The 25,391-nt window shown below is 39.0% G+C and overlaps 3 protein-coding genes across 10 annotated transcripts in view; 1 reads left to right on the plus strand and 2 right to left on the minus strand.

Moving 5' to 3' along the window:
- Positions 1–7,463, minus strand: part of LOC122826993 (methyl-CpG-binding domain protein 5-like) — a 24,020-nt gene extending 16,557 nt beyond the window's left edge. For 4 of the 5 annotated variants that reach the window (XM_044109443.1, XM_044109442.1, XM_044109441.1 and 1 more), the window contains exons 1-2: positions 7,333–7,463; positions 554–1,120 (exon numbers count right to left, since the gene is read on the minus strand). In XM_044109443.1, the coding sequence (XP_043965378.1) occupies positions 554–666 (113 nt within the window). In that variant the 5' untranslated portion in view covers positions 667–1,120; positions 7,333–7,463. Of the gene's footprint in view, positions 1–553; positions 1,121–7,234 lie in introns of all 5 variants that reach the window. The other variant, XM_044109440.1, reaches the window with a different exon arrangement.
- On the plus strand, positions 6,613–13,884 carry orc4 (origin recognition complex, subunit 4). Of its 3 annotated transcripts, none has more exons than XM_044109444.1 (14): positions 6,613–6,712; positions 9,589–9,683; positions 10,169–10,243; positions 10,326–10,402; positions 10,520–10,610; positions 10,683–10,758; positions 10,832–10,917; positions 11,011–11,211; positions 11,496–11,669; positions 11,731–11,817; positions 12,533–12,641; positions 12,716–12,811; positions 13,483–13,550; positions 13,628–13,884. In XM_044109444.1, the coding sequence occupies exons 3-14, from the start codon at positions 10,187–10,189 to the stop codon at positions 13,808–13,810; spliced, it is 1,305 nt and encodes a 434-aa protein (XP_043965379.1). In that variant the 5' UTR covers positions 6,613–6,712; positions 9,589–9,683; positions 10,169–10,186; the 3' UTR covers positions 13,811–13,884. The 3 variants fall into 3 exon arrangements, with proteins under 3 accessions (XP_043965379.1, XP_043965380.1, XP_043965381.1); XM_044109445.1 differs by having other exon boundaries at positions 9,589–9,679; XM_044109446.1 differs by lacking the exons at positions 6,613–6,712; positions 9,589–9,683 and having other exon boundaries at positions 10,225–10,243; positions 10,326–10,406.
- A 670-nt stretch (positions 13,885–14,554) lies between these two features.
- The window catches only part of acvr2ab (activin A receptor type 2Ab), a 42,862-nt gene continuing 32,025 nt past the window's right edge, over positions 14,555–25,391 (minus strand). For both annotated transcript variants that reach the window (XM_044109447.1, XM_044109448.1), the window contains 7 exons: positions 23,598–23,741; positions 23,377–23,520; positions 21,485–21,630; positions 20,879–20,993; positions 20,663–20,801; positions 20,463–20,593; positions 14,555–19,957 (listed from right to left, as the gene is read on the minus strand). In XM_044109447.1, the coding sequence (XP_043965382.1) occupies positions 19,763–19,957; positions 20,463–20,593; positions 20,663–20,801; positions 20,879–20,993; positions 21,485–21,630; positions 23,377–23,520; positions 23,598–23,741 (1,014 nt within the window). In that variant the 3' untranslated portion in view covers positions 14,555–19,762. The remainder of the gene's footprint in view (positions 19,958–20,462; positions 20,594–20,662; positions 20,802–20,878; positions 20,994–21,484; positions 21,631–23,376; positions 23,521–23,597; positions 23,742–25,391) is intronic.

Here is a 25,391-nt window from a genome sequence, read left to right on the forward strand (position 1 = left end):
ACTTGATGGTCAGAGCTGATGGAGACGATTATCTGAGCCACCCCTCTGACAGGCACAGAAATGTAACATCATTGGTGCATTGATCTGAGAAGGCTTTGAAATATGGGATAAAAGGAGTTTTCTTCATGAATGGTTGGTTTCTCCTAGACATTTAGCACTTATGCACACATGAAGGTTGCAGTTCTTCTGTTTCAATAAGTCGTTCAGCGTCCAATCAGGACAATATGTTGGGGAGATTGCAGACACACTGCAGCGGCAGAGGGGACGTGCGTGACTCAACGCAGGGAGCAGCAGCATCTAAACGTCGCTGTGTTTGTGTCGGTTTCCTGCAGAGCCGATCAATCATAGCAGCTCTGACCGTGTGTGGACAGTAAACACACCTGCTGGGGGCTTTCTGATTCACACCGCCGACCCTCAAGCCTCCTGTTTACATCCCTCCTATTAAAACTGCCTGCTTTAAGCTCATCAAGACTGACCTGCTGACCTGAGTGACCAGATTGTTCTTCCATCAGGAAACAGAACATCAACAGCATGTTTCTGGACATGTCCTTACCTCACATACACGACGCCTCCGCCGTGCTCCGCCTTGCGCTGCCAGCCAATGGGGACCTGGACAGGGACGGCCTGCCTCTCATCTCCCGCCTCACAGTCCTTTCCGCCATTCATTGCTCCACTGGTTTTACGCTCGACGCCTCAGAGGTGTACGTATCAGACATGAACCAGCGTCATGTTCCGTCTTCCGAAGCCGTGGTGGAGGGGTCGGTGCTGGGAGGGAAGGATTGCAGCCTGGATGTGGGGGTGGAGGGGCGGCTCTCTGGTGGAGCTAACGGGGAGGTGGGAGGGTAGGGTGAGGCGGGCTCACAGCTGACCCTACCCTCTGAGCTGCATTCTGGCTACAGCGCTGAACGGCGTGACCACATCCATTACTGTATCCTGTCATTCGGAGCCATCCGATTGGCTAGAAGGGAGGGGGCGGGATCGGGACTGCAGAGCTCTTCCAAAGTAAAGTCCTCTATTCTTAACTTCTCAACACTTGTCCATTTCCCAGGAAAACACCATCAGAGATCTTTTCAGGATTTTGGTTCCCAATCACAGTTGGGTAGTGGTTCCCCCATGACTCCTGAGAGGACAAGACACACAGTTAGAGTCAAAACCTAAAAAACAATCCAGTTCCTCATCAATCTGAGGTCACCGTGAAAACAAAACAGTAAAACCAAATTAACTTTGTACAGTTCACAACTTTCTACAAACAGCAGACAGATATTTTGACAGTCTTTATAAAACAAGAGGCCTTTATCAAGTCTGAAGACTCCAGTGAAAAATCTATCTATTACTAAATTAGTTGATAACAACAAATAATTGAATAATAGATTAACCGTTTCACCCCTAAGCTGAAATTGCCAATCTATCATATTCAATGTCACAATAATCAATTACTAAAATAATTGTTAGTTGAAGCCGCAGATATAACATGGGCATAAGGAACATAATCAACTTTCAATCAACTAGCATTCATTTTCTTTGGGGTTCATATGGTGGATTAGGATTAGGGTTACGTGGATTTGCTCAGGTAGATGAGATCGCTTTCATATCCAAGAATCACCAATCTCCAAAAACTATGGAAATCGGCGCCGATAAATCGGTCGATATAATATTTTACCGATACACCATCTTGGACATTTTCTAAAGCAAAACACAGAGCGTGAACCGATAAGCAGAATGGTTAAGGAAGTAACTGAACTATTGAGAACCGATTCTGTACAAGAACCGGTTCTCGATTCCCCTCCCTAGTCACCGATCAAAGGGACTGATTGGTGCATCTAAGACCTTCAATTAATCACACGCTTTCACCGCTCGCCAAGCGGAGCTGCAAGCAGAGTCTCCTCTCAGCTGGTGGTGCTGCTGACTCATAACAGGCCTTTAGCTGCTGAAACAAACCCAGAGATGTTCCCACAGAGGCGGGGAGGTGAGCACGGGGAAAGGGGCAGCTGTTTATCAGGCAGAACGCTGCAGCAATCATCTCAGGAGACGGCTGTGGAATCGTATAAGTGAAACGGCCACATCATTAAAATCTAATTTCCCAGAGCTCCATGTTTGGCAAAGACAGACGTAACAAAAAGCACACCATTTCTATTGAGAAGAAATTACCTCTCCAACCAGAGCCTGCTGCAGCGCGAGGATGTCTGACAAATGTTTCGGTTATCAGCTTTTTTATTGGGTTGCATCAGAAAAGAAAAGAGAACGGATATGAACCGAAGACATTTGATTAGAAATTACACAAAGCGTCTCAGCAGGTGTTATCTTTACCTCAGGCAAAACAGCTCTCTGCTAACTGCTTCCATGCAAACGGGAAAAACTCCAGATATTTCTAAACCTGCAACATGTCAGATTAAACCTGCGAGGCCTTCAGCAGGACCTGAACATTCACACAACTTCCCAGAGTTCTCTGCAGATTTTAAAACAGATACAAGTTCACTGGGAGTTTACAGCACAGAGCGAGGAAGATTAACCTGAAGGAAGGAAAGGAAGGGAACAAGGACGGAATGACAAAAGGAAGGAAATAAGAGTGAAATTGGAAGATTTTTTTTTTCATAATTGAGGTTTTTTCCCCAGATTGTGACATTTAAAAGCGAAGATGAATAAAACAATACGGAATCAAATAAATGTGAAAAGAAAGAAAAAATGATGAGAGTGAGAAAGAAGAAAGGATAAAAGGAAATAAAGAATAAAATAATGATGAAAATGGAAGGAAAGAAAGAAGAAGAAAGCAATAAGGAAATAAAATTAGGAATGAAGGAGAGAAAATGAACAAAGGAAGAAAATAAGGAATAAAATGAGGCTGAAAAGAGAAGGAATGAAAGAAAAGAATAATAAAAAAGGAAGGAAGGAAATTAGGAATATAAGAAAAGTGAAGACGAAGGGCGGATTTAAGGAAATTGGGAATAAAATAATAGGAAAAGGAATAAAGTCTGATGGTTTCCCAAAGACTTCATGTCCTCCACTGATTATCTGGGAAGTGAAACAGGAAGTGACTCCCTCGCTGCGGCCGGTTTTACCTGCCTGTCCCCAGCAGAGAGTGACTCAGGACTAAACCAGCCAGAGCAGCAAAGGTTCACACAGAACTGAGGCTTTTTCCCCAGATTGTGACATCTGAAGCTTTTCTAACAGCTTCCTGTGATGCAGGTGGGGAAGCTGCTCCTGTTTTCACCGAGCATCAACGCTCTGAAACTGCAGCCCGGATGAAGCTACCTGATGCACACAACATGGACGCAGAGCAATGAAGGTAGCACTTGAGACAAGAAGTGTGATTCATCTGCTGCTGGGGGCTCTAAAGGTTGCATCAGTGATTTATAATGGAGAGACGTCAGATTTTAAGCTCTGTGGTATTACAGAGCTTTTACCCACCGGAGGAAGAGAAAGCAAACAACCAAAATGCATCACGATGAAAAACAACCGTTTGAATCAAAATGGCCTCGCAGGCAGCAAAACGCTGCCAAGAATATCAAAATGAGACGTCAGAGAAACCTCTGCCAGACCGCTGCTGTTGTCTTTCCGTCCTGGCACTGGGTTCCCAATCAACTGATTATCAGCCAATTATAAGGTTTCTACTAAATTACCGACAAATGGAGACATTACTGCATCAAATTTATGAAATTTTAGATATTAAATCCATGTATAGATGGAGTTAGTTCTGATTTGCAATTTCCAACCAGGAGTTTTTTGCCATTTGTAGTTATTTAATGAAGAAACGTACAAGAGTGCATCCTTCATGACAGTGGAAGTGGACCAGGTCAGGGTTTCCCCCAGTGTATCAGCAGCCTGGAGGGCAACCAGGCTTTACTTGTTCCCCACCAGGCTAAGCCTTTTGAAATGTTTGCATTTTTGATTTTGTCAACTTTAAACATGTTTTAACTGGATGAATGACACCCAAACATCAGGCTTAGCACGTTTTCTTGTAGTTGAAACATTTCTGCATAAAATGGCCATAAACTTATGACCAATCGATTCTAAATCTTTACAAATAAAAACCACAAAAACTCTATTTTCCAGAGTTCTCAGTTCCCAACATTCATTTTAAGATGTAAAATACTGAAGAAGAAAGTTCTGCTGTGGCTTTTCTTCTCTCCATCTTTTTGGTTTTAAGAAACAGAGAAAGGAACGAAGAAGAAAGTTGGTGCTAATCTAAGTAATTAGTGGAGTGAAACCAAAGTGAAACCATGCATAATATTTCAGAAGCTGAATAAATCAGCTGAGGTGAAACTTTACATACATTCTACTTGCTAAACTCTTAGTAAACATGTTTTAAAATCATTTGATCACATCAGTTAATTACAAGGAAAACAAACAAGGTGATGTTACTAAATATGAAAGTAATCCTAAAAAGAAATCACAAAAATGTCCTTTTTACTCGATGAGCTGCTCCTCTTTTCAAAAAGCAAACTTTTATTTGTTACACTATTTAGGACAAAAAAAACAACAAAACTGTCTGAAAAATAAACGTTTCAGGTCAGAAATCAGATCAAATAAGAGAAATTCAGCTAATCATCCCAGAGGAAGTGGATCTGTGATCCATTAAGGGCAGCAGTTTATGAAAATATAAAATAAAATCAGATCTGATAGGATTTGTAATATCTGCCCAGTCAGTGATGCTTTAAAGCCTCGTTGTGTTTATGTCTAATTAACGAATTAGAATAAAGACGTTTTAACTCACAGGAAGTCTAAACTTTATGACAAACTGGTCAGAGTTAAAAAAACAAACCGATGAATAAAAATGAACCAGAATGAGGCAAACTGATCAATGTATTTTAATCCATTAATAACAACAAATATAGAGAGATGTTGGATGATTTGTTTATTCATATAAATCTTCATCTTCTGTTCAATAATTTTTAACATAAATTAAGGGACATATTGGCAGAAAACTGCATTTTCTAAGATGCTGTGGCTTTTTGCTTTTCAACCAAAATAGATGATTTTGCATTATTGAAAAGTTTTTTATTTCTCTTTCAAATTAAAATGTGTAAAGTTGCATAGTGACCTTTATTCAGACAAGAAGTCAAGTTTTCTACAGATTTATAGATTTTCACCGTTAAAACAACAGAATATAATGTTTACTTTTTGTTTTCAATATTTAACCCTAAAATTGTCAATTGTATTTTAAAATGATGTGTTTTTGCAGATCAACCACAGAGACACTTTTGTTAAGCATCTTCATTTTTACATACTTTAAATTACTCCAGAGTTTAGAAGAAACTTTAATATTCTGCAACTACACCCATGATATCAGCATCATCTGGAAGGAATTGTAATGAGATTACACCATTTGCTTCAGAGAGGAAAATAACTTTCATTTAAACAGGTCTTCTCCTGTCAGTCAGTCTGCGGCTGCAGATTTTTACTCCCATTAAGCTGCAAAATCGTTTCGAATGCAGATTTAACTTGCTACACCAAAGTGAGGTTCTGGGAATTTCTGATGATTTATGTATATTCAGAATACCTTTTAAAAACCATGCTGGACTTTACGTCAGGCTTACAGTGCTTTATTTACATCAAAATGTACAGAATTTCAAAAATCAACAGTTTTTAGTTTACATACAGAAGAAATTCTTAATTAAGCCAAATGTTGAATGGAATGCAATGAAATTGGAAATCTGTGGAAATAAATCAAATTGTTGTCTTAAGAGAATAATTTGTCGCCGCTTTATTTATTTTATATTAAGAATGATTACAATTTAACTAAATGGGATTTAAGAAACAATTGAACAGAAAATAAAACGTCAATGCGCTTGAATACAGAAGAAGTTAATATCTACAGTCATCCTCATCTCTGCACTGGAGGATTCAGCCAATCAGGGCCCAGGAAAATAAATGGTGCTCCTGGATTGGTTGCTTTTCAATGACCAGCCAATAGGTGCAATGGCATTGCACCTATATTTCCTAATCTGTATTTTCTTTTGAATATTTTAGAAATGCTTTACATAAAAAACCATAAACAGACTAATATTGAACAAACCATTTGGAGTGTCGCTCGTAAATATTCAAATCCGCGATTACCAACCCATTAACAGATGACTAACCACTTTATTTATATTCTATTGTTGTTTATTGTAAACCTCTGAGCCCTAAAATATCAAATAAATAGAAATCATTTCAAATTCTACTTCCCTTATAGTGTGAAATGATGCATGTTTTAATGGTTAAAACAAGTGCAATTTTACTACAATCCATAAATTCCAAAATCTATTTTAAATCGTTCTTTAATGAATGTTCTCCTTTAGGTTACAACATTTTACAAGTTTTAATGATAATTAAACAACATGTGAATTTTGGTTTCACCACATCATAAACAAAGATTTGGAATCATTAAAATATTTCTTAAAATTATGCAACATTAAATTGTTTGTTTTCACACATATTTTCTTTTCAAAAAAGACCAACAAACCTTGTAGGAATACTAATTATCCTTTTCAGGTTAATTAGACGGTAATTATCTGATTTTCCAGGTTACATAGGGAGATCCTCATGGCCTTACAATAACAGAAATGTGTAGATTATATCCAGTATTTATGATCATTTATCCAACCCAAGCTGGCTCAGTGACACATTAAATTAAAGGCAACCCTGACAGCTTTAACAGTTGGCTAAATGACAGCAGTTCCCCCTAAAATCTGGACCTGACAGACGGTTGGACATCATCAAAACAAGTCTAAAGGTGAGATAATTAGCCTGTTGACCCGGGCTGAACAGCGGAAACCTGCTTTATGGCGCTGCTTTAGCGGCTGTTCGGCCTCGCTGTACCCGGTTCGGTGTCAGAGAGGCGGACTGGGACCAGTCAGAGGGCTCTCTGATGCTCTGGAGCCAACACTGAGCTAGCCGTTAGCCTGCTAGCTTGTTGTAAGGAAAATGCACTAGACGGAGAGTCCAGCTCAAGCTAACAACCGTTGGCTTTTTAATCTGCGAACCGGAACCGGGTTCGGGCACGTCCAGCACCCGCAGCCCGGGTTCCGATTTACAAATTATCGAGGTGGAAATATTTTAGCAAAGCCCCAGTTAGGTTTCGAGCCAAATGGGGGCAAGGAGAGGCCAGGGCCAGGCCGAGTTAGCACGGCTAGCTTAGCCTGCTGGCTAACAGCCGTGCTAACCCGTTGCGTTTGCAGATGAAGAGAGAGACGCTTTTCAGGCTCTGTAATACTCCGGTCTGCGGCAAAGCAGTCCGAATACCGACCGTTCTTACCCGGACACCCCGGCGAGTGCATCCCTCCGCTGAAAGAGTGACAGAAAGGAGCGAGGAGGCGCTTCAGATGAGGAGAAAAATAAGAATAAGAAGCCTACCCATTAGTTCTCTGCTGCTGCTGCTCCTACACTGGAATACTGGAGATGATGGAGAGTCGCGCTGCGCATGCGCCGGCACGGGCTGCCAGCAGATGGGAGAGAGGTGATGCACGTTTTACTCCGGAGCGCTGCATGGCATGCATGAGATGTGTAGGGCTGAAGCTGCAAAGTTAGGGATAAAACAGGTGGAGGAGTGGCTGGGATGAGTCACAGACAAGAAACCCGTAAAAAAACACAATCCACAGTGTTCATTCCACTCAGAAAGACCAAAATATAGCCATAGCTCAAATTTAACAGAGAAAACTATAGCAACTTTTGCAAGACAAAAGCAGAAAAGCACAGATATCATGTAAGAATATGAGAAGTTACACAAATCAACACTTTCAAAATGCAGAAATAAAAATTTTAGAACATTAATTCAGAGCCACAAAGGCAAAATCATTATTCTATTTTTCGAGTTAAATTATTTAAAATAATAAATGAACCTTTCATAATAATCGATATTTGACAACACAATTCAAAAATACAGAAATGTTTCATTAAATGCAACGTTTTGTAAACATTCCTAAACATAAAAGAAAAGCTGAAATCAGAATCAAAATTTAGACATACTAAAAAGCACAATACAGAAAATACAAGTCAGAAAATCTTTGAGTTGAGCAAAAGAAGAACATTTGGACAAACAGATGCTTTCTAAAGGATCTCTAATCTGACAAAACACCAAGAAAACAAACAAACAAACAAACAAACAAAAAATCAACAGCGAATTTATTTGAACAGAATAAAAGAGAATTTTTCCCCAAAATATTACGGTCTGGAAAAAATAACAAAATTACCCAAAGCTTCCCAAAGAAAAAAAAAATCCCACAGAATGAATAATTAATGATTCGATTTATTTCACAAACAGTTTTAGTGTTGCTCATTATCTCCAGCTAAATTGTAAACAAGAGTCCAGAATAAATGTCCAAATCTAAAAAACTGACACAGAACCCAAAACAGACACTCAAACCGGATCAATAAAACCCATGAAAGCTTGAAAATGAGGCCTTTGGCTGTGAAGAGGCTGCAGCTCTGAAGGTCAAACCTGAGGAAACCATAAATGAGTTCGGCCGCGGTTTTAAAAAAGCTCTTCATGTGTTTATATAAGGACAGACAGGAAGCTAAGTATGTCAGCAGAAGGTCGTATTTTACCATAATGTGACAGAATAAACAGGCGCTCAGTGAAGCAGGCGATTTCTGAGATATCTGCTAGTTTATTCTGCTTATTTCATCCATCAACTTAAAGCCACAGTATAACCAGAGATTTATCTTCACTGAGGAGGAGTGAAAATCGGAACCAGTTTTATCAAAGTCAGAGGAATGTCAGATTCATACATTTTAATGAAAACAATAACTTATTAATATAATGTGATTTTTTCTAAAATAGTCAACAAAAAGAAAACATAATTTCCATGTTGTGCATAGATTCAATAGACACATTTAATGGTTAAAAGAGAAAAGATAATTGTATTAATATACATTGTATTTTAATAACAATGATAACATAATATTCTTTTTTTATATTCCCAAAATTTCATAGTATTAGAAAAATACAAGAAAAATAACCGTCACCTTTTTTTCATTGCTTAATATTACTTTTATTTTTAATGTAGCTGCAAATCATCTTCATACAATATTTTTTTTTTATGTTTCATCCGTTATGTCTTAGTGCTGTACAGAATACATAAAAATATTAAAATGACAAATTTCATTACGAAGACACAAAACATTGAATATTAAATAAAAAATACAAACCCTGTAAAAAGTTTAAGGAAATAAATATAGGAATAAATTTAGTAATGTAATTTGGACAAAACAAACCTGACCCCAGAAAATAACAAAAAATATTTTGAATGAGCAATCATACACAAATAATGACAGTAACTATTTAAGGAATTTTAAAGCTGTGAAATATAAATATAATATATTGAAATGTTGTTTTTTTTAATAATAAAAAGACTGACTATAAATATAAACAAATACGGCTGCCTAATAATTTTCTTTGCCCCTAGAGGGCGACATTTAGACATCTTTGTTTCTAAAGTTCAACTTACGCTCTGATGTTATTGTTGTGTTACTACTATATTTAATTCCGAAGAATAATTTTATTTAGTTGTGAGTTTATGTTAAGCCTATTTGTTGTATCCTTTTTTTTCATTTTGTATTTTATTTCGTTTCGTTACTTTGTGCCGCTTTCTGGTCGGCTGCCTGTTTTAGCCAATCAGAAGAGAGTTGCAGTCATAAGCAGGAAGTGGTCATCAGTGACGCATTCCCGCGAAGATAGAGAAGCATTTTCACCATAACATCTGTAGGTAAGAGACTTCTCCTATCCGGCTGCTGTCTGTGCCGATTCTTATATTAATTAACTCTTTATTAAATATGCAGTTAAAGGTTCGTTTTCTCAGAATTTTGCAGCCCCGGGCTCATTTATTAGCGAGGGAAAATGGAATGAACGTTACACCAAACTCTTGGTTTTAATTCACCAGTTTTAGGAATTCTACCGTTTCTGACAGGTTATAAGTAGTCTCAAATAATTGTTGTAAAATATTCTGTAAAAGTGATGTCCTCTTTACAATTCGGCTTACATACCACCCTGCTAGGCCATCTGTAGAGTATACTAAAGACGTAATTGATAATAAAACACGTAATAACTACTGAGGGATCTTTTTAAGGGATTTGTTCAGTGCCGACTTTTTTGCTTTCAATGATTTAGCAACATGAATACATATTTGTTGATGTAAAGTGTAGAATGTGCACAGAACTGATTTGTTAAAACATTAAACCATATGTTTTACAGGTTTTTTCCCATATCATCATGAGTAAAAGAAAAGCAAAAGATGCTCATCTACCTATTGGAGAATGCATCAATCAGGTTTGAAATGAAGAACTTTTTAACTTACTTTGTTCATGTTGATTACTTCATGAATTTATAGTTAATTACGTTTTATTTTCAGGTTCATCAGATTTTAAGGAAGAGATTTTGCCACCAGCAGCTTCCTGATAAACCAGAGGGAGTGGAGGCTCAACACAAGTAGGTGAATTTATCCCTTGGTTTGGAATAATTTCACCCAGGTTAGCTCACAAAAGTGTCCTAGTAAAACAAAATTTACAATATAAAAATGGAATAATGTTGAATGTTTACCTACAGACACCTGGTGGAGCTGCTGAAGCAAACAGCGGTCCATGGGGAGAGCAACTCGGTGCTAATCGTCGGCCCTAGAGGATCGGGGAAAACCATGGTGAGCCTCCATCGAGTTATCGTTGGAAAATCGCCGTATCCTGAGGCATAACATCTGTTTCTGTGTCTGCAGCTGGTGAGGAGCGTCCTGAGGGAACTGTCACAAGAAACAGAGGTGCAGAAAAACCTCCTGCAGGTTCACCTCAACGGTAAGCTCCACCTGCTTCACAAGACGATCTCTAACAGAGCGGTTTTCATGCATCCTTTCATTCATTTTTTCAGGCCTCCTGCAGACGGACGACAGAATAGCTCTGAAAGAAATAACAAGGCAGCTCCAGCTGGAAAACGCTGTTGGTGACAGAGTGTTTGTGAGTAACAATGACTTTGCAAGAAGTTTTTGCAGAGAAAACTTTTTCTCTGCAAGAAAACTGCTTCACAACCAGATTTCTGTTTGACTTCAGGGAAGTTTTGCGGAGAACTTGACTTTCCTGCTGGATGCGCTGAAGAAAGGCGATCGCAGCAGCAGCCGTTCGGTGCTGTTCGTTATGGACGAGTTCGATCTGTTCGCCCACCACAAGAACCAGACTCTGCTGTACAACCTGTTTGATGTTTCCCAGTCTGCCCAGGCGCCCGTCGCTGTAGTCGGCCTCACCTGCAGGCTGGTGGGTCATGCATACATGCATTACTAAGGTTAAAGGTCAAACCTTCTCTAGCGCTTTTGACAAGACATCATTTCTAAGTTGTCCCAGAAATGATTGCGATGCACTATAATATTATTTTCAGATAATTTTCATGCCTTCTCAGACAAACTTTAACTTTGTACAGAATATGCTACGCTGCAGATGGAAGACACTTTAAATATTCAAAATAAAACAATAAATCAAATGGAAATGTATGACCTCACACAACCAAAACCATGAATAAAATGGATAATAATTTGTTCCAGGATGTATTGGAGCTGCTGGAGAAGCGGGTGAAGTCTCGGTTTTCCCACCGTCAGATCCACCTGCTGAGCAAGCCGACCTTCCCTCAGTACCTGGAGCGGGTCCGAGATCAGCTCAGCCTGCCGGACGACTTCCCGGATGGAAAGTTTGCTCAGGAGTGGAACGCCGCCGTGACGGTGAGTCAGTAAGTCCTGAAACGGAAAGAGGATTTCTTGATCTCAACTTCCTCTCCTGCAGACGCTCTGTGAGGACGGATCGGCTGAAGAGGTTCTGCAGAGACATTTCAACTCCAGTTCGGACTTCCGCTCCCTGCACACGCTGCTGGTGAGATAAATAAAGCACCTTACTGTAAAAATCTTTCAAGTGTTAATTTGTCATCTTCATTGGTAGCGTTAGTTTCTGTTAATGTTACTTAGAGGTTTGTCAATAGTTTCTGTTTATTTTTTTACCTTTTTAGTGGTTCAGAATTAGCTTCTGCTGATTTTTGTTATTGACAATAACTTCTGCCAATTTTAGTGCAAATATATTTTTGCCATTATGTCCATTTTGAAAACATAAGGTGAAGAAAATAAAATGATTTTTATGGTGGAAAATATGCATTCTGTGATTGTTTTGAGTTAAGAAGATAAAAATAAAAAATTCTCAAAAATTTCTGAGATAAATCCCAAAAAATTATTGTTTTCTTGCAAATGTTCAACTTTTGGAGCTCAGACATTTCTATAAATCTGAGACTTGACTTTTATGTTGGACAGTTACTCTGTTTTTTTCTATCTACGGTAATCGTACCTCACCATTATTTTCCATGACAACCAGGGCGGCCATGTTGAAAAAATATTTCTGTAGATCCAGTTTTGTATAATTTTGTACTGAAAGTCTTCATCTGGGATAAATAAAGGATAATTTAGAGCAAAATTCAATGGTCATAGCTGCCATTTTAAATCTTTCAGTGGATAGCAGCCCCAGGTTTCATCACGTGAAAGATTTTTCTGAATTATTCAGTGTCCTGCTGCACCAAAAGAAGGAAACTTGTTCCTTTCAGATGTTGTGTTTGAGTCGAGTCTCGGTGGCCAGGCCGTCCATCACGCCGGCGGATCTCCTGGACGCCAGTCGCTTGTATCTCGCCGACGCCAACGCAAACATGCTCCACGGTAAAACAGTTCACCTGAGTCCCGTCCGGAGTTTCACACTCAAATTAAACCTGAGATTTCTTCTTCCCTGGCAGGTTTGTCGATCTTGGAGCTGTGTCTGATTATCGCCATGAAGCACCTCAACGACGTCTACGAAGGAGAGCCGTTCAATCTGCAGATGGTTCACAACGGTAGGCCTGGAGATGTGAATGCAAAAATAAATTAAGTCACTATAAGTTCTGTTTTCTGTAGAATAATTCAGCTTCAAGTTTCACACCAGCATGAGCAGAAACTGGGAAAAACACTGCAGCTATATGAGGTAGAAGATGTGTAAAAGCAACACATCGTACCCTGAATCACTAACAGATGAGAAACAAACTCATCTGTTTGAGTTTGTTAGAGAGTCTTCAACTCTCTAACGCTTGAAGACTCGAGAAAACCTCAGTGAAAACCCTGATGGAAACATGGGAGGCTGTTATTTATATGATTTTCCACTTACACTTAATGAAAACATGACATTTTAAAATTAGAAAAAATTAAAAAACTGTTTTTAAAAACAAAAATGTGAGCTTAATGAAAAGAGTTTCCAGGGGGAGGAAACATCACCAGGGGCTGATCAACCAATCAGATTTAGAGTTTGAGAAACTTCACTTATGTCACTTTAGTCTGCAAATAATAAATCTAATAATATTTTTATGTTTACACATTTAGACAAGATACAGTTGATCACTGTAGATGAAATATGAATTCTGCTAAATAAAAACACACATTTCTGATTTCTGGATGCCAAACCTAAAGTTCAGCGAAACATTTTGAAGTGACCTGGAGAAAAGTGTTAATAAGTTTCACTCTTTGCATTTAGAGTTTAAGAAGTTCCTGCAGAGGAAGTCCAACTCCATGTATAACTTTGAGCAGCCGGTCATCATGAAGGTAAGTTTCATCCTGATTTAGCAGACAAGCTTCGCAGGTAGATCTCGTCGTCATAGTTACGTCCCCCCCCACCGCAGGCCTTCGAGCATCTGCAGCAGCTGGAGCTGATCCGACCTGCCGACGGCGCCTCGGCTAAAACCCAGAGGGAGTTTCAACTGATGAGGCTGATGCTGGACCACGGTCAGATCATGGAGGCGCTGCAGAAATACCCTCAGTGTCCGACGGACGTCAAGCAGTGGGCCATGTCGGCGTTCGCTTAGGCTCTAGACGTTTGTTCAAATAAACCCAACAATTTCAAATATTCACAATAAATTATTAAAGAAAATAAAAGTCACTTTCATTGTATCTGTTGTTTTTCTTACTGAATCAAGGATCTGAATTTGGCTGTGAAGGCCCTCTCTGCTACCACCTAGTGGCGTTTATGTGCAAACATTTACTGCAACAAATCTGCAAACAGCCTCCAAATAAATCCACTTGTGATCAACTTAATTACAAATAGATCCAATATTTGATTCTGTTGTCAAATATCATTTACTTGGAAAAAAAACTGCTTAAATACTTAAAACTTTAGCTGATTATTTTAATACAGTTAAGAGGCGTTGCAGAAGGTCCAAAAGTTGGAGACTCCTGATTTATACCAAGCAAAACAATGGTGAGAAAGTTCTGTGGAGGGAAGATCTCTGGTCTGGTGAATTTTCTACATTTCAACAAATATGGTAGTGGCAGAATCATGCTGTGATTAATGGAAGTATTTTGAAATGTTTCAGTGTGAGATTATACAGCAGCAATAAAAGGTTTTATTTGGAGGATTTTACTCCTCTTTAAAAAACATAATTGTGTTTTCTGAATTGTGTTGTAATTTTAGGTTTAAAAATTGTCAAAACATGCAGGAAAAATCAACTAATTATCACAGAAACAGTAAATTTGTGTGATAATTCCTCCTGAAACGTGACCTCAGTTTTTAAACAAATCAATCTGAGACACAATAAAGACGAGAGTGAGCGTTCACAATCTAAAAACATTTATTTACATCACGTGGATCACTTCAGCTGATAAAAACCATGTTAACGTCGGCGGAGAGCCACAGCGCTGATCGGGGATCAGTTGTCTTCTCTCTGATGTTTCCAGGGTTTCTACGCTGCTCTAATACTTTTCTCTCCTTCTTAATAATCCAGATAGCTTTCTATCTTCACATTATTTTTGCAACATGAAATTTACAGTCACAGTAAAAAAAAAAACAACTAAACAAAAATCAATTTGCTCATTGGTTTGAGCTTCAGAAACACTCCGTCGCCATCGTCAGAGACGGCACCAGCAGATCTCAGATCAGCGCTGCCACTTCAGTCTGGAGAAATGTGGGTGAAAACAGCTGTAGTGTTTGTGTTTCTCTAGTCACTGAGGTTCAATGTTTCCTCTAGAATCATTTCCAACAGTTGGGGGGAAACAGGAGATCAATGAAGCAGGGCTCCTACACAGCTTTCGTCTCAACATTCAGCATCCTTTTACCAAATAAGCATAAAAGTTAAGGTGGTATGATTATGACAAACAAGATATTTATCTTGTTTTGTTGATCTTAATTTCATTTTCTCATTTCAAAATAAGAACTAAAGCTGCTTTATCATTCAGGCTCACATTTTAGAGTTTGGAGTTCATCTTAAGATCATTTAATTTCCATCTTGCTTTAAAACTTGAGCTTGTTTAGTTGACAATTAAATTTTCTAACTTCAAAATAAAAAGTATTTTCATACTCAAACGTCAACTATGTTTTGTTTGACGTTTTAATCATAGTAACAAATATGTTCAACTTTAAAATGTTACATGTTTTTGCATTGTTGTTAATATCTCAAGATAAAACCTCAAGCTGTTTAATTCAAGATTTAATTTTTTCATATTAAAATAAGAATCTATTTTATTATCTTGATATGGAGTCTTATTATCATTCCTTTTTTATCATCTTAAAGTAAATATTTGAAAAAATAAGCTTTTTGTTGCAACAATAGCTTAATTATTCCATCATCTCAACATATTTATCACATTTTCTTCCTGGTTTGAGATGACAGGAGTTTACATTAATTACTATAGTTCTTACTGAGACTCGTATTGTTGAATTACTTTGAGATATTCAGACTGTCAGCTTTATTATTTAGGATTATTTCCTTATCTTAAAAGATGTGTATCATCTAAAAACAATCAGAAATCAAACCCTTTACTTGTAACGGATCAATTATTTCATTATGGATAGTTTGGTCTTGTGCTGATTTTTATTCCATTTTTTAAACTTATGCAATAACATGTTTGATTTCCTTATGTCCAGACAATAAGACGTGAAGATTGGTGCAGAATGATCTCATTGTGTTGAGAAAATAATGAGTTAATTTGCTGATTTCAACCCCAGCATCATGACAGAAATACCAGAAAACAGGAGAAAAATGTTTCTTCCACACCAAACAGTGTTTTACTGTGTAGGAACCCTGGAAATACTCGTGGTAGATGATTGTGATTTCACATTATGGAGTATTGCAATGGCTCTTTGAGAACAAAAGTTAGGGTAACTAAACAGCCTCCCTGAGGAACGCCTCAGGCTTAATGTTGATTATTTCCTTTTAATTCAAGTGTTTCACAAACGAGCTATTTTTAAAGAATCTTTTCTTTTTTTTTTTACCATAGTAACGGGCAACTTTCACACACAAAGTGAATGTAGAGGAAACACTGAAGTTCAACACGCACTTAGAAAGATTCAGCTCAGAGTATATAGTCAAGAACGGGTAATTATGTCTGTACAGATCCTAGACTGCCTAAAAGAGAGGGGCTTGGGGAGCGGGGCAACAAGACACAAATGTTTCACGGGAAGTTTATAAGCAGAGCAATGTGAGGTGCTGGGCTGGAGAAGGTCACTGTGGAAAACTGCAAAAGCCTGCATGCTCAGCAACCCATTCATACACCTTCATGTGGCAGATTTAACCAAACCTGAGGGGAAACAACGGCTGTTTGGCAAAATGGCAAACAGGATTTGCTTTTGTTGAGCATCTTTGAACAAAAACTGGATTTTTTTTTTGGTGCATAAATGAATACCCAAACATGATGCTTTTACCATTTTCTACAGGACAGGGCACAATCACACGACACCAGCCGAATGCGAGGCCCTCTACAGTTACACAAGGCCGGGCTCAATCCATCAAAGTACACACTTTATATATATATTTATATTTATATATATATATTTATATAGAATCCAGGGGTCTGTAGAACATTCATTTTCGGTCGTTTGTCCATAGACTGAATAGAAAGAAGCATGTTACAGTTTATATCTACTGTTTTTTTTGAATTAATGAAAATATTTCCTGAATTAGAACCCACCCACAACCCCGTAGTAACCACGACGACAAACAACCGCAAAACGTGCCAACTCCGTATGACTTTATCGAGTCGCACCTGAACTCTGATCCCCGAAACCTCAGGCCAGAAAAAAAAAAAAATCAAAAAATAAATACGACATATCAATATGCAAGATCCAAAAAAAAAAACCAACTAATGCTACAAGGTATTTGTGTGTGTGTGTATTGAAAGCCACTCCTGCAGCAGATCCTACAGAGGTGTAGGGCAAAGTTTGCGGCACTGGTTGCATATAAACTCGCTAGAACTTAGAAAAGCATAGTACTGAATCCCTGAATGGTGTTTATCGGCTGGGGTCGGTTTCCTGATCGCAGTTGAAGCTGATCCGTTCTGACAGCGGTTAAATATCCAAATGGGCTCAAACACTGCTTGAGTTTTTGCATTTGAGGACACACAATACTGGGATTTTAAATGGGTGAAAATGAGGAAACTTCCTTCCAACTTCAATGGTGGTTTTGATTTCTTCCTGATTTTGGTTCGTTTGCCACTCTTCTACCCCAGAATGAATCCCTGCGAGTGAGGTAGTGCTTATTGAAGGGCTGCTGGAGGTTTCTTCTTCTCGTCCCTGACCTTTGAGGAGAGCTGCGTTTGAAACAGCAGCGACAACAGAAAGGAAGCAACAGACGCTGATCTCGTGCTACAGAGTGGAAATAAGATGATGGCTTCAACTTCCTTCAGGTTTGTTGTGTTGTTGTTGCACAGGTTTATCTCAAGCTCTAGTTTCTGGATTTTAGCTGAATTTAAGTGGAAGTTTGCATAAACTCATAAGGATAATTGTCGTTAATTTTGGGCTTTTGAGTTGAAGGATCCTAGTGAGGATGTAAATACATCTATAATCTAGGAAAAGTTGCTCACATGAGGCTCCAAACCCAAACTTTGGATTTCGGATAAAAAGAAACAGACTAAAATGTTCAGTAAGTCTTAAGCACGATGGAGTGCCATCATGCTGAGGGTCAAACACAAAGAGATAAGAATCGATAGTGATGACAATTTAATTTCTCAGAATTAAAAAGTTTTTTTCCCCCCAATTAATACCTAGTTTTGGATCTAGAATAATTTAAACAACTTTAAACTACTTTATCTGTTAAATTAAAGTTCTGCTGCTTATTTAATTGTTGCGTAGGTAAAATCATTTTTTTCAGATTTTGACACTGGTGTCCAATATGTGGCCCAGGGGCATTTTGTTGCCCTGAAAATGATTTTGTTTGGCCCCCAAATGGCAGCAATTTGTCCAAGAAACCATGAAAGCATCAATCTAAAACCCAAATTATGTTTTGGATCTTTAATTATATTAAAATTTCACAAAAAAAACCCTAAATTTAACTAACTGTTATCTATTTCATTAATTTTGTAGTTTAAAAAGTTTGGTATGTTTATATATTTTTGAATCAATAATTAACCCTTTTAGTCCAGATATGCAATTCCAGACACTGTCTGAAAAGACGTTGCACTTTCCAGCCAATATCCAGTTATTACGGTAATTTCACCCCATGCAGCAGCAAGTGAAATGAATCCGATGAAAATCTTTTAATAGACGGTAAATTGGGAGAATAACTGCTAGATATTGAAAGTTCCAGTTGTTATGGATAAATGGGCAAATATATTTACTCTCAGGAGATTTAAAGGACTTTGTACAATTAAAATGAACATAAATATCCAGGCAGAGATTTAAAATTTAGGACTCAGAGGGTCAAAAGCCCAAAGTTAGTGACATTTATACCCGTGTTATGTGGAAACCTGGTGTCTATAACTGCATTTAGTTTGGGTTTTCTCCTTCTCCTCTGGAAGAAGTTTCCTCATGTTTCACTCTGTTTTCGTCAAACTGCGTCCTGCGAAACCGCCCCGAAGCTTGAGGAGACTGCAGGTATGCCGGCACCAGTGTTCAACGTCCCTCAAAAACGTCTTGTACATCCGTTTGGCCTGACATCGACGAGAGTAACTAATACAGACAGGTAAGAAATGGCACCAGGATGGAGGAGGAAGTGGGGGCAGGGGCTCCACTGGCTGCAGAAGTCGGCGGGTCTGAAGCGAAAAGCGGAGTTTTGAATGAGAGAAACTAAATCGAGTAGCAAAGATTCCTGAGGTGTATCAAAAAGAGAGTAACCGAACAACCGGATCAGAAGCAAGCTGGCGAATACTGAGCGGCTCGTTTGAAAGAAGAATAAAAACAACAAATATCCAGTTCTCAACTCTACTTATTGATTTAGCAACAAGTTGAAACCAAAGGGAGCAGGAAGGGTGAAACTGTGAGCGTCTGAACTGAGGTATAGCTGGCTGAAGGAGGCGTGCGGTCTGGAAACGAACCCCCTCCTCCCCCGTGAAGATGATTACCAGGTGGCCTGGCTCCGTGATTCTCTATGTACAGCAGCATTACACTATAAACATTCAGAAGCCGTTGCTTTGTTGGCAGAACGATCGTCGTTTCAGAAGAAGAACAGCTTCTTGTTTTTTTCTTCTTCTTCTGGTTTTTAACACTAAAATGCGCTGAGAGTTCAGTGAGGTTTCTGCGAGTTCGTCTCGCGTGTGGATAGAAAAACAATACATGATCAAACCAGCGGCGTTTAGAGTCGTTTTTGTTTTGTTTTGTTTTTTTCCCTTCAAGCGTCATCGTCCCGCTTGGTGGAGGAAGAAAAAAGAAACAGAAACTCCTCAGGCACACGTATCAAAATGAGGTGGATCTCGACTCGACGCGGTGAAGAACCAAAGAATAAGACAAACGTAAAAAAAATGTAAATTTAAAAAAGAAAAGAGGAGGGGGAGGACAGGAAGTCGACCAACCAGGGTCGGATGTTCACTCCCCCTCTGGGTCGACTAGCCGATCATAAGCTGGACTCCTTGGGCGGGAGGTCAACGTTCGTCACCATGGTGACCACAGTGACGATCTCCTCGGGGCCGATGACGGGGGCCTGGCGCTGCATCTGGCCGATGCGCTCCTCCACGCAGCCGGCGGACAGACGCGCCTCGGCCTCGTGGTCCCAGCAGTCCTCGATGGTTTCACACAGCATGGACAGGCCCTGGGGGCGGCAGGGGTTAAAGGTCACAGCTACACCTTCATGGTTCATAATATAACAAATACTGTATTTACCTTCCTAACATGAAGCCACTTTTCCCCTAAATCCTCATTTGGAAAAAAATGACTTTGGCCATTATTTTAGGACGTTGACAAGGTGATATAATATAACGTAATAGAACAATATAAGTTATAGCACCTTTTGATGTTACACATTTCCTTCCACTAAACTTTCCAGGTACTTACATTTTTCACAGAAGACATTTCTAATATAACACAACATATATGACATAATTTAACTATATAATGTAACATTATAACATATACAAACAATAAAACATAATATAACATATAGACCCCAAGCCTTCCCATCTAATCCCAGACTTCGTCCTTCCACTAAACTTTCTGTATGTAAATGTTTTAAGGTATTTATGTTTTGTTTTTTTAACCTGGATAATTACTAAAACAATAAATTGACAAATGAATGGCTGAAGGCGTCAGGAGCTCACAGTGTGTTTCTGCCAGCAGTCACGCAGGCAGGGCCGCAGCTTCTTGTGGACGACCACTTCCTGCATGTCCTCCAGAGACGGGTGTTGGCCCACTTCCTCCTCGAACGGCAGCATGTACTCATCCACTGGGCCTGCAGACACAAACAAGTCAAGCCCAGCTCCTCTGCTGGAAGCAGACGGGGCGGCTGCGTCAGCCTCACCGTCTGCGGCGGTGCACCGAGACGCCAGCTCCCACAGGACCAGGCCGAAGGCGTACATGTCGATGCGCAGGAAGGAGTCGCGCTGGAAGTTGATGGCGCCCTCCAGGACTTCAGGAGCCATGTAGCGGCGGGTTCCAACCTGCAGGAGCGAAGACAATGATCAGAGGAGTCCAGATTTAGTGGGAGAGATGAAACCGCAGGAGGAGTTGGTGTCACCTGTCCGTGTGTGTCTCCTGCCGACTTTCCAGCCTCAAACTTCAGAGCCAGGCCAAAGTCAGCGATGCAAGCCGTCAGGTTGTTCTTCAGCAGAACATTCTTACTCTTAATATCCCTGAAAAGATAAAAACAAAACAAAACAACATGAAATACGTCCTGCGTTACCCTGTCATGATCATTTCTAGACGATAAATTGACCCAGAAGTTATTAGGATAAATGATAAGATTGTTGTGAGACTATTTTAATGTAACATAATAATAATAATAATAATAATAATAATAATAATAATAATAATAATAATAATAATAATAATAATAATGGAATAAGAATGTAAGAAAACACTCTGAGAGATTAATAAACTTTAAATTGTAATGAACATTTCTCACTAGAACTGGAAGACATTTTAAATATCCAAAATAAATAAACAAAAACAACAAATCAAATGAATTATGAAGTCTCTCTAAACAAAACTGTCCATCAAATGCACCACATTAAACACTTTCATCCTCCAGTTGTTGAGAGAGAAAAGAGAAAAACAATAAACCATGCAGATGTAAATGACTGAGCTTGATTTCATGGATTTAATTCTTATAGCGACAGGCCACCTGTGAGCGATGGACGGCTTGTGTCCGTCTTTGTGTCCAGGGATGTCTTCATGCAGGTAGGCCAGGCCGCGGGCCGCCGACTGGGCGATGTGGCACAGCTCGTTCCAGGACACGACGTTGGCCTTCAGGTAGTCGGTAAGGGAGCCCTGCTCACACACACAGAGGTTCTGGTCACTAAAACACCTCGGCTCAGCAGACAGAGGTCAGTTTTAGCCAAACAACAGCCTGAAATCAGATTAAAGAAGTAGAAAGTTACAAAAGTAATGATAAAGTAATTTTAAAAAAATCATGTCCATATTTAAGAAAAACAAAATGTATGACAAAATATAATAAACATGGCTAAAAATACATTTTAAAAATAAACTTTAAATTAAAAATAAATAAATAAATAAACACAATATAATAAATAAATAAATGGAATAAATTTGGGGAAAAAACCCAAAACACATGTAGATTAAACTGAATTAAAAAACCCTGTTTGGCAGCGTCTCTGTGACCAATTAAATAAAAAATACAATATAAAACAACCAAATCACAATAGAAAATAATAAAAACAAAAAATGAACATGGTACCATTATTTAAACTTCCATCTAAAGTTAGTTTTTATTATCTAGTTAAGTACTAGATAAGTGCAATCTGTTCTGATGACACTGCATTGATTTATTGAGTAGGAAAACATTAATCAATACTGTTTACCCATAAATGACTGCAGATCAGAATAAATGTGAGATTCTTTAAGTTTAGATAAAAAAAACCCTAAATCTGTGACATAATAGGAGCAAAAATACAAGAATATTCTTTTCAAATGAGACTGGTGTAGTTATAGGTAGTGACCACTAGAGGGCAGATGGCTCCTACAAATGAACTGACTGACTCAGCTTTCGTGTAAAAAAACTAAATACACCTGGACTTTATGTTCTTCCTCCTGACGTGTTTGACTTTCCCCCCTGAAATCACCAGTCAGTCATTTTCTCTTTGATTCCCGTCTTCAATATCCACGTTTTGATTACATGACGAGACTGAAACTCGGGGAGTTTTGCAGGAAATTTAAAGCAAGCCTCTGCATGCAGACAAAGCTACTCGGATGCATCGAATATCAAGGCATAAATCAAGCATGAAGACACCGCTGAACTGTGCAACCGCCGCTTCAGAGGAGAGCCTCTAAAGAAATTCTGCCTCTGCTGGAGCTCCGCCACCACATCTAGAATACATTTTCAACCATTTTGATGAAAAAAAGCCTCCTTAGAGCCAGCAGATCCCCTTTAGAAGCTGCAGGAAGAACAGAGTCGATTACTAACCTTTAATTTTAACTTTCACAAAACTGAATTTATGATGTTTGGACCTAAAGAGGAATGATTTAGAGTCAACGCACAGATTCAGTTATTTCAGCTGGAAACTCGAGATCAGGCCTGAAATTTGTCCTGAACATTCATAGTCACGTAAAGACAGTTACAAAGATGGTCTTCTATCACCTGAAGAACATTTACAAGGATAAAGGAAGATCTAGAGAATCTCATCCATGTGTTTATCTTGAGCTGCATTGATTTCTGCTGCTGGCGTTCTGACTAAAACCAGGAAGATAGAGCACATCACCCAGTTTTCCAGTCCTTCCACTGAGAGAACAGACTTTAAAACCCTGTTGTTAGTTTATAAATCACTGAACAACTTAAAGATCTGCTGCATAAACCCCAGAACCAAACCTGGAGAGGCAGCATTCAGCTTCTATGCACCGCAAATCTAGAACAAACTGTTGAAGAACTGAGTTCCTTTAAATCTAGACTGTTCAGAGCTGCTTTTGAATCATTATAAATAAAATATTACTGGTTTACTGTGTATTTGTGAGATGTGCTATACAAATAAAGTTGATTGATGGACAGATTGATTGCTGAACCTTGTCGTGGTAGGCGGTGATGAGCCACAGCTCCAGGTCCAGGTTGTTGTTCCTCTTCTCCACGCCGATGAACTGCAGCACGTTGTCGTGCTTCATGCCGCACACGCTGTAGATCTCGTACTCGTTCTGCCAGGAGAGTTTGTCCTGCACCCGAAGAAGAAGATTCAGTGGTTAGCTTCACCGCTGTGCTGCTAACCCAGCGCAGGTTCAGGTGTACCTACCTGGATGGGGAAAATCTTCACCGCCACGTATTCGTTTAGCAGCTGGGCCTTCCAGACGCAGCCGAAGCGCCCCCTGGCTTTCAGCTCGATGAGCTGCAGCGGCTTCTGGCCCAGGATCGGGGAGGGAGGCGAAGGTCCTGGATCCTGTGGAGAAGCAGAGAGACGAGAGAAGGTGACAACATGCCCTGTGGTGGTTTTACCCAGAGTTTTTATTGCTTTATTTCATGTTTCTGCTGTTCGGACTTGTGGGAGTTCGGTCCGGATTTCAGGGAAGTTGTTTTTGGCTGAGGGCCGGCTGCAGAGCCAGCAGGGTTTGGATCCATTTATTTCAAATTAAGTCAAACCCCAGAGGGCGGCCTGAGCTTGAATCTGAGATAGGAAACCTGCCAGTTGGAAGCCGATGAGCCAGAGAGAAAAAACACACAGAAAAGCTTAGAAATCCACTGATTCCTCTTTACTTTGTGTCTTTTTGTTTTTTGATTTCTCTTTACAGATGCAGAGGCTCCTGTGATCCTCTGTTTGCAGCTGCTTTAGGCTTATTTATTCAGATAATGTTCTGTAATGCTTTAGCTTCAAAACTATTGGTAAAAAATCTAAAAATCTATATTTAATCTCACTAATCTATAAACTAATCTATAAATGTGGAAAATGTCCATATTTTATCTTGACAAAGTGAGATCTTGGATTGTTTTGTTGCAACAATAATTTCAATTAAAGCAAATCATGACTGAAATCATGACCTCCAGTTTGTTTAGTTGAGATATTTGGGGGTTTTTTTCTTTTACTTACAATTAGTTTTTGCCATGATAGAGATTTTTTTAATTGTCTAGATGTAAAAAATCAAGAGCTGGAGCTTGTTTGGTTTTATTATCTCAAGATAAACTAGACTTCTGGTTTCATTATCAAGATACTTCAAAATAAAACCCTCAGCAGTGACTTTACTGTCTCAAGATAAAACCTAAAATGTATTTATTAAATTACTTTTCTCTCCAACTCATCAACTCTGAGTAACAGGATCATTAACACGTTTTCACAGGATATTCAATAAATCCTGACCTTTGTCTCTCAAAATAACAAGATGGTTTAAAAATTACTCCACGTTTTCCTTAAGGAACAGAGCATTAATGTTGTATTTCACAAATAATCCTTGTGCTCTGGAAGCGTCTTTCATGTTTTTCAGGAATTAGATGTTTTAACAAAGCTGTGATGTTTTTCCAGCCCTACAATCAGTCCTCAATGTAGTTTTCCAGACCTCCGCCTGACCTCCACTGTTCCAGCTGACTGCCATTTAATTACATTACAAACAGAGGAAACGGCTGCACAAAAACACTTCATTATCTACAGCAGCCAACTTCTGCTACATGTGCGTCACAAACTTTAATTTCTCAGAGCTGCGGAGCCAAAGAAGCTCCCAGATATGCTTCAAACATCATTCTTTCAAGCACAAATGATTTCAAACACATTCTCATCACCCAGTAACAACTGTTGGGTTTCTTCCTGGTAAAACGAGAAATTATTTTGCTGTCTAAAAATCAAAAAAGTTTCATTTCAGGTTCTTCTCAAAGTCTGACAACGCATTATTGGTTGTTAAATCTTAGATTATTGCCTTTTCTAGCACTAAATATTTATGTTAAAGAAACCAATACTGTTTGAGAAAGTAATTCCAAGTTAAGTTTGACTTGTCCAGCGTCTAATGAGCACAGAATGACATTCTGCTCAGCTATGAAAGCTCTGTCATAATTGGTAAAAATCACGTTAGAGTACTCATGACTGCTATTGTGGATATTTGGAAAA

Source organism: Gambusia affinis, linkage group LG24 (assembly GCF_019740435.1).
Source record: "Gambusia affinis linkage group LG24, SWU_Gaff_1.0, whole genome shotgun sequence".
In the NCBI taxonomy this organism is placed as follows: domain Eukaryota; kingdom Metazoa; phylum Chordata; class Actinopteri; order Cyprinodontiformes; family Poeciliidae; genus Gambusia; species Gambusia affinis.